This window comes from Bombyx mandarina, chromosome 13, assembly GCF_030267445.1.
Source record: "Bombyx mandarina strain Sakado chromosome 13, ASM3026744v2".
Classification (NCBI taxonomy): Eukaryota; Metazoa; Arthropoda; class Insecta; order Lepidoptera; family Bombycidae; genus Bombyx; species Bombyx mandarina.
The window spans coordinates 15,877,139-15,886,747 of NC_143220.1; the positions used below are offsets into that span (position 1 = coordinate 15,877,139).

General features: G+C 46.3%; 1 protein-coding gene across 1 annotated transcript; it reads right to left on the reverse strand.

Annotated features, from left to right (window-relative positions):
- Positions 1-2,399: 2,399 nt before the first annotated feature.
- LOC149501685 (uncharacterized) lies at positions 2,400-4,429 on the reverse strand. Its single transcript, XM_089732343.1, has one exon. The coding sequence runs from the start codon at positions 4,390-4,392 to the stop codon at positions 2,722-2,724; it is 1,671 nt and encodes a 556-aa protein (XP_089588469.1). The 5' UTR covers positions 4,393-4,429; the 3' UTR covers positions 2,400-2,721.
- Between the last annotated feature and the right edge of the window lie 5,180 nt (positions 4,430-9,609).

Genomic DNA, 9,609 nt, shown 5'->3' on the forward strand with positions numbered 1-9,609 from the left:
ATGATCAGGATTCGGGGAGTAGTCAGCGGCGGCAACGATAAGGCGATTATCATGACGCATAGCCTTATCGAAGTATCGTTCCGACGCTGACTTCATGTATTTCCGAATTGATTCGAGGCCCAGGTCGTCGTGTAGGTCAACGTTCCTCACGAACCACGGAGCCCCGACAGCTAACCTACAAAAGCGGGATTGTAGGGATTGAAGGGTGTCTATGTGTGTGCGGGCCGCGTGAGCGAACACCACACTCGCATAAGTCATGACGGGCCTTATGCAAGTTTTGTAAAGTGTCACCTTGTTCCGTAGGGACATTTTACTCCGCTTACAGATCATGGGGTAGAGTCTACCGAGAATAAACGCGGCACGGTCACGGACTGATTTTATATGCGGGCGGAATGTCATCGATGCATCCAGGGTAACGCCCAGGTACTTGACCTTCCTAGCCCAGGGTATGGGTTGTCTAAAGAGAGTAATCGGGGGTGTGAGATTCCTCCTCCTAATCCGGGAGGAAATCCGTGTGGAGCTTCCCCTCTGAAATAGCACCGCAGTACTTTTCGATGGGTTGATGTCTATGCGCCATTTTCGGAACCACTGTCCTAGGGCTAGGGCTGCGCTCTGAAGCTTCTTCGCGATTAGGGACTTATTTCTACTAGAATAGTAAACAGTCGTGTCGTCGGCGAATAAAGCTAAATGGGTCGGCGGCGACCGGGGAATATCGTTGACGAATAAGCTAAATAGGAGGGGTGAGAGGACAGAGCCTTGCGGGACTCCAGCTGTGAGAGGTGGGGAGGAGTGGGTTCCCTCGACTCGATATCGAAAAGAGCGGTTCGACAAGAAGTCCCGTATGATGAGCACGAGACTATAAGGCACGCCCATGTTGAATAGTTTGAAAATCAAACCATTGTGCCAGACTTTGTCGAACGCTTTTGCGACGTCGAAGAAGAGAGCTCCCGTGTATAACGGTTTTGGTCGATTAAGCCCCACAAGAATGTGCTCCATGAGGCGGTGCACCTGTTGAACGCATGAGTGATTTGTACGGAATCCGAATTGTTCATCGATGAGAATGCCCTTGGATGAGACGAAGTCTCTGAGGCGTTTGTAGAGCAGACGCTCATACAGTTTGCCTAGAGACATGAGGAGGCTAATCGGGCGGTAGCTCGTCGGATGATTTTTTGGTTTACCGGGTTTATGTATGCCGATAACGTCCGCTTCTTTCCACACCGCGGGAAAGATACAGTTCGCCATAGCGGCATTGAAAATAGATGCCAACATCACGATGAGTTGGACGGGTAGAAGTTTAATAACGCGGTTAGATATACCGTCGGAACCGGGAGCCTTGCGAGGACGTAGGTCTTTGATCAAGTCTTTAACTTCCATCGGGGTGACGGGTGGTAACGCATCCGAGGGTGGCAAGGAGGCTCTGCGTTCTACCTCACTGTCTACTAATTCTACATGAACAGGGTCCATGGATTGAGTGCTGGGCGTGCACTGGGTTAGCAGTGTATCGGCCAGCAGCTCTGCTTTTTCATCATCATCGAACGCCGCGAGTTGGCCTGAGGGGCCTACGAGGGGGGGCATAGTTACTACCGTATCCGATTTGAGAGTACGAGCTAAGCGGTAGTAAGACCTTTGGGAGGGCGTGAGTCTTTCTAAGAAATCAGACCATCTGGCATCTCGGACTTCGGCGATGCGAGACTTTACGTCGCGTTGTAGGGCACGCATTCGAGTACGATTATCCACGGTAGGATACCTATCGTAGGCGCGGATCGAGGCGTTCTTAGCTCTAAGGAGTTCCCTAATATCGTCCGGCAATTTGAAGCGGTGAAGGAAGTCCTCCGCTACAACTTGCTTCGATGACCTATCTAATGTCGAGGTGATGTGTGACGTTAAGATGTCTATGGCTTCAGCGGTATCCTGAGGAGACGGGGTAGAGTCCGGGCTAAACGGGAGCGATGGTGGATCAGATTCAGCCAGGCTGATGCCCAGCGTGTGCCAATCCACCACAGTCCTCGTGACGGGAACGGAATCGGGAGCGCGACCGAGCTTCATAACGACGGGACGATGGTCTGAATCTAACTCTGAAACTACTTCGATCGAGTGTAAGCGCAGAGTTACGTTTTTTAATAACGCTATGTCGAGTATATCCGGGCGATGCGCGATATTTAGCGGGTAGTGAGTCGGGGTTAGCGGAGCGACGATATCGAAGGCGAGATCATCGACTAACGCGTCAAGCCGCCTGCCATTCGGGGTTGTGGTGTGCGAGTTCCACCTGACGTGTTTACAATCAAGGTCGCCCGCCAGAATGACAGAGCTTCCCATGCCGAGCAGCGCCTCGATATCGCTGCTTAGAACGATCTTATCCGGTGGAAGATAAACGGACGCGATAACGATCAGCTCGTGTCCAGTCAGTGAGATTCGGCATACTGATGCTTCGATGTTAGAAAGCGCGGGGGGGTCGAGTGGGACGCAGTGCAGGGCTCGTCTATAGTAAATGACGGTACCACCACCACGAGCAGTGAGCCTGTCGTTCCTAACCATGTTATAGTTCGCGATTTTAGGGTCGCGGCGCGCGGGCTTAAGCAGGGTCTCCTGCACCAAAAAGATGTCAATTTGATGGTCACGCAAAAAATCACAAACCTGATCACGTTGATTTGCGAGACCGTAAGCGTTAAAAAATCCTATCGTTACGGATAGGGGCTTTATTCTACTTATGTACGCCATTGATTACCGGCGGAGCGAGGGGAGGACGTACGTATTTAACGACGCGTATACGTCAGCGTATTCTTGCACAACGGCGATGAAGTGTTGTGCAGTGGAGGCAGCGCGAATGGCGTCACCTAAAGCGTTAACGCGCTCAAAGTTAATCGATTGAAAGAAGTCGATCGCTAGAGCAAGATTGGCGGACGCTGTCGGAGGGAAATTCGCGGGGGAGGGGCGTATCGCGGGGGTGGGACGAGTCGCGGGGGCGGGACGAATCGCGGAGGAGGGAGTTGTAGCCGTGTTCGTGTACGGCAGCGGTCTCGCCCAGGCCGAGCCACTGGGCACCGGCGCCGGAACGAACGCTGGCTTAGCCTGCGACACAGAGGGTGCCGAGGCTTTGATGTCTGGGTGGGAAGCTCGGAGGCGGTTTTGGCGGGCGACGCGGCGATTTATTTTCGGGGCTCGGGGGCATCCGCGGTAATTTGCGGGGTGACCCTGTGTTCGACACAGGACGCAGCTAGGCGGTTCCGTCGCGGTTTTTTGATCGCGAGTGCATAGGGCCGTAGCGTGATCGCCTAAACACTTGACGCATCGGGGGCGCGCGTGACAGTTACGGGAAGAATGCCCGTACAGTTGACAGTTATGGCACTGGCTAGGAGTGCCTTTTTTATGGGGGGCTTCGACGGCGATACCGGAGAGCCTACAGACGGTCCGTATGTTAAAAATTTGCTTACCCTCGGGGGTAGGCTGGAGGGCGACTAGAACCATATTATATGGTTCCCTACCGCGGCCGGTGTGCATGCGGTGCACTGAATTTACTGGTAGGCCTTGTTCCAGAAGGTCGGCCTTGACGAGTTCGGCATCCAACTCTTTAGGGATGCCACGTATGACGGCACGGAGTTCGCGTTCCTCCTGGAGCGTATACGTATGGAAACTTATACGCTCCTTACGGAGGTAAGAAGAGAGGGCCCTATGGTCGTCGGGTGTTTGAACCTTAATTTGAATGCCGTTCGAAAGGTTACGGGCATTCGTGAAATTAATATTTTTGGCCTTAAGGGCCAGGGAAACTCGTTCCCAGGCTACCTTCTCTTGAAGGATTACCGGGGGAGGGGTTTGTATTTTCTTTTGTACTCCCGGACGCGGCGACGGTGTAGCACGGGCAGGGGGAGCAACGGGGGTCGGTGGACGGAGGCGCGACGCGTTCGCGGCTCTGCTTACTTTGGCGGCCGCGGGAGCTCGGGCTTCCGCAGCGCGCCTCTTACCTTTTTGGACTACTGTGAATCCATCAGTCGAGGGGGCGGGGGAAGGATCGACCTCCATGTCCAACTCCGAGTCGGATGAAGAGGAAGGCGCGGGCGACCCGCAGGCGGGCGTTTTAGAGAGCGCGTGGTTGACGGTCGCGACGGAGGCCACGGACGATCGCTCGGGGGCAGTGGACGGCGTGGGCGCGACGGAGGCCGCGGATGAACGCGTGGACGCGACGTATGCTGCGGTTGAGCGCAGGGATGGAACCGAGACCGCAGCGATCGACGCGGGAGCTTTGCTCGCGAGTATTGGGGACACGGGAGCGGCGGGTGCGACGGAGACCGCTTCTGAGTTCGCGGCGTGATTGGCTTTAAATTCTAAAAATTCGGCCGATAATGTCGGGTACCTCAGACGGAGGAATTCCGCGAACAGATCGATCGTGGACTCCATTTTAACTGTCACGTGCCCAGGGGGGGCTACCCCGGGACTTTAAACAAACTCGCCTTACGGCGAGGCCCCAAGATTATAATAATCACGATTAATTACGGCACACAACCGTCCGCTCACAAACGGGCCACTAAGTTGCCGAACGAATTCCAGGAATTTAGGGGTCCGCCCGTTCACAAACGGCGGTGCGACGCAATTAGCACAGGTAGTCACTTCCGAGAAAACACTTGGACGCCAGATGTGCCACGAACCGAGGTCGGGCGATCGAACGAACAATGAGCACGTCAGCACGCGGCGAGTGCTTGGATCGGAATGGTGAAAACGTATTGTGCATGAACAAACCTATGACACCAACCCATGCAACCTTATTCTATATTTCTATATATAAAAATGAATTGCTGTTCGTTAGTCTCGCTCAAACTCAAGAACGGTTGAACCCATTTGGATAATTTTGGTCTTGAATTATTTGTGGAAGTCCAGAGAAAGTTTAAAAGGTAGATAAATATGAAAATGCTTGGAATTAAATAAAAATAACCTTTCCTTTTGTTTGTTTTATGTTTATTTTATACAACAATTTTCGTTTTTTATTTATCGACTGAGGTACTACGAAGTCTGCCGGGTCAGCTAGTACAAAATAAAGGTTAGCAAATATGTAATGATATAAAGTTCGTATCGAACTACGTGCATAACGTAATATTTCAAGGTTGTACGCAAATTAATTATAACTATCATAGTTAAAATATACACAATAGCTCAGATAAATTATAATAAATAAAATTGCCCCTAAATACGTTGTTTCGGATCCTCCTGATCCACTAACGGTGCCTTTAGGTACCTCAATCACCGGTCACCGTTGTCGTCGAACCTTTCGTTTTTGACGAAGTGTTCGACGAGTAAAGTAACCCAGACACAGCCCACTAAGTTTCTCGCCGGATCTTCTTAGTCGGCTGCGTTTCCGATCCGTTGGTAGATTCTGCAAAACACTGCTCTTGCTAGGGCTAGTGTTAGCAACGCCCCCAGGTTAGAACCCCGAGAGCTCACCTACTCGCTCGGTTACGGTGGCACAGCCTCACAAGGCTATCAGCTTAGGTAGAAAAAAAAAGGATTTTTATAATGAAAGATTTTACACATTACGTACCGATAAATTTTAATTAAACAATAGTTTATGTATTAACTAGATAAGGTGGGATAGAAAAGCTTCTTCAAGCATCACGGCACACGGCTGTTTCGGTCGCTACCTGCACCTCGTCACCCGGAGGGAGCCGATACCGAAGTGCCACCACTGCAGTAGTTGTAACGAGGACACGGCGAGCACACGCTCCCGTACTGCCCCAGCAGCGCCGCGTCTTCGTTACATATATAGGACCGGACTTGTCGCTTCCGAACGTTGTGGCTACGATGCTCGACTTATCCGAGTCCACCATCTCGCAGTAGGAGGCGGCGGAACGGGAGAGGGAGAGCTCTGCCGCCGAGCCGGGGGTCGAAGGATGGCGTTCGTCCAGTTCCGGCCCCTGTGAAGAGGCAGTCTCCTCCCGGTGATAGTCACAGGGCGACCTGAGGGGGTAGAGGCTGTGCCGCACGTTACCGTCACTCTAACGCGCTGGCACCGTCCTCTTAGGACTCATCGATTACGACAACGAGCTCGACGTGCGAATTAGCCCATAGACACCCACTGAGTTTCTCGCCGGATCTTCCCAGAAAGTCACGATTCCGATCCGTTCAGCAATTCAGCGAACCAGTGCTCTTGTTAGGGCCAGTGATAGAAATTCTCTCAGGTTGAGACCGTGATCTCGCCTATCGATCCGCGCGTATTTGGAATAAACTCTTAGCCCTACCAACGAATAGATATGGAAAAAAATACTATTAAAAAGTATACTTTCGTTTAAGGCGATAGTGTCGTCTCCATCCGTTTAAATAATATTATTAGTCTCTGAAAGCTTTGTTTAATTAAGCATCTTATTTTATGATTATTTTAATAATAAATGCATGAATGTTGTCAATGCTTAATCCGAAAGTTTTATTATTATGATGCGTGCTTTGTATTCAGTTCGCATATACTCCCCGCCAACGTAATTGCAGCTCTCCGGGATTTATAGCGCCGCTCATTTTTAAAATAAAGCTATTCCTTCTAAAATATTGTCATATCCACATTAAATATTTCGTTTTATGCGTCCCGTAGGTAGTGTTACAAAGTCGCTGCAAAAGTACTACGATCTGAATGAAATTTATGTTCCAATAAATTTTCAAATTGTAATTTGTTTCAATTTCAAATAATAGATTTGTTTTCTAGTAATGTGTTCCCGGGAAATTACAAGGTTAAAAATGAACTTCGAATACGATCCCATGTATATAATAAAATAAATGTCGCTATTCATATCGGCCATAGTAGCATTTGTGATGAGGTGGAAGTTATAACGATTAGTTATAACACATCTTACTTTCGGAGTACCCGTCCAGGGGAAGATCTTCCGTCGAGCGGGTGAAATTAGTCGGTAGACCGACGGTCGAAATGCTACATTCAGAACTTGTATTCTATTTTACAAAACTTTTTCTTGAATATGTCCTTAGTGCGATTAAGGCATCTGTTATATATCTTTCTTTCTATGATACCTGATACCACATACCTTTCAAACCAGACCACGGGCTTGCCCAGCGGAAGCAATAAGTAAGCATTCTACATTCGTTTATCGATCTAAAATCGATAAGTTTAATGTCGCCGCGTCGATATAAGCTGATCGCAAGAATATTCTAGACTATGACATGTTTATAAAGCATTCCGCGGTTTGCTCCTGACATCTGCAGACCAACAAGTTCCATATAAGCTGCGAGTATGTGGAACCCCCTAGGCGAGAACACCTCGAAGGAGGTCTGGTTACTTACCCGAAAAAAAAGGTATATAAAGCATGTTCCGGCACAAAAAGGAACTTATTATTAAAATCCTGTTTCACTTATTTTGTTTACTAGACTGCCACCGTACGGCCCCACAGGTGAGGCAGTTCCCACGGAACAATTAACGTTCCAACAAGTTGAAGGGTTGCTCTTGAACCTCAGAAAGGAGGCAAAGAAAAACAGTTAACGTTGTCTTAGCGATTATTTTGTTGTTAGAAATGTTTTTCTCTCCGGCAACGATAATAAACGTGCAGTCTCATTACATTGCGTTAAAGCGCTAATGGGACTTATTTTTCATTTATATTTTTTTAATATTAAAAGTAAGTAGTGCCGGTGGAATTAACGCGGCGTGTCATGAATATGTGTGGACCGCTTGTGTAGCCGCAGCGGAAAGTTAGCGCATGCAGTCGAGGAACTGGGCTATAACTTAACACGCAACATTAACTTGGGACGCAGCTCCGACATGACTTTACATCGAGCAAAGCGAAAGATTCTCTAGAATCGAAAGCACCTATTTGAACGAGCTTACTATTACTGTACTATGATTATTTCTTTGTATTCTTATTTGGAGCACTACCAGTGCGTGAGTTAATTCTTTAATACGATTGCCAAATCTTTATTTTGAATACATCTTAAGGTCCTAACTAGAATATATTTGCAATGCAATCTTTCACACAGTTTTAACTTATAATCATCAATTAACAAAACGTAGTGGAACATCTAGTAACATCGAGCATTTATAGATCTATGGATCTTGAGTGCGTCATTCGTAAATATAGTTTTACAAAATTACGAAGTAAATTATGGTTTCTTGCACACCAAACTTATTTTTTTTTTAAGTGTATTGCTGATCCTAAGAAATTTTTAATTCTTCAAAATTCTTTGATACTAAATAATCGAAATTTTGAGTACTTTTAAAAATGTGTGGAAGGCCCTAACAACAATATAGATGAACGAATATAACCATCACGCATGGAACTCGTAGACAGCTACGACAGCTTTAACCACTAGTATTATATTAATTACACTATCACATTAAACTGATACTAACATACTTGCGTCAAGAATTATGCTGTAAATTTTTGCAAGAAATTAAAGGTCTCGCGATTAAAATTGATTGTGCGTGTGCCCGTATTCTTAATTTAAATAATCTCTGCCATTTTCAATCTAGATTATCTACAATGGAAACGAAATAAACGTAGCGTGTAAACAAAGTTGTCGCATTCGATAAACATCAACGAATCTTAAACATTACTAGCCGTACTCGCCCGCATCGCTGGGCATTTAAAATTAACATTATTATTTATTGTCATTATTATTTGGGAGTCCAACACTCATATAAATATAAGCCTATCCATTAATTACATGAATTTTCTAAATGGATATCAAGTTTCAAGTCAATCGGATGCATGGTTCAGTAGTAACTAGATGTTTTTTTTTTTTTGATAACGCCATCTTGTTGTGTCTTTAAAGCGATTAGTTGCCCTCAATTAAGAAAAATAATATTATTATTCGCCAATAGATCTCGGGAAGAGTTGATTATTGAAAACACGAGTAAAACAACATTTTCTGAAAACAAATCGTAGCTAGATCGATTTATCGCCCCCGAAATCCCCTGTATACTAAATTTTATGAAAATCGTTTTAGCCGTTTCCGAGATTCAGATTATATAGGTATATATTAATATACAAGAATTTGCTCGTTTAAAGGTATAAGATAACAGAACATCCCTAAAAACCATTGTAGATTTATATATTAGTATAGATTAATTAGAACGGTAGCTGCCCAAGCAAGAATTTTGTCAAAATATATTCGTACACCTACGAAAATAGTGCAGTACGCCCGACGGTTTCCTCGATTAATGTAAACAAGGCTTAAGCGAAGTGCTGATTGAGTATATGCAAATGGATAATTGCTTCACAGAAATCAAAGACAGACAAATTAGGTAATGCTTTACGTAAATTCGTCGGATTGTATATATTAAGTGTGATAGGCAGGCACATGTCGTTCATAGTTACGAAGTACACGACTTAATTACACACAAGGCATGTAACATCATGGTAAATTCGAATACATGGTAAATTCGTCACACGATGATATCAGAAAGACCGCGTCTTTGCAGTTAATGTTGTCCTAATTTATTCAGGAGCGGAACACGATCCCGCCCGACTTTAACAAGGTACATTAAGAAAATTAACGTTTGACTCAGTTTTCTCTTTTGACACGGAACACCTTGATTGGGCGGCTTACATCACAGATATTTGATTACGTGTAGCGCAAAAGGAAACCGAAATTTGTAAAATTCATCGGATAGTTATTTTAAAATCGTAG

What these genes read in the sequence shown, in the direction of transcription:
- LOC149501685 (XM_089732343.1), bottom strand. Translation starts at nt 4,392, where the DNA reads ATGGAGTCCACGATCGATCTGTTCGCGGAATTCCTCCGTCTGAGGTAC.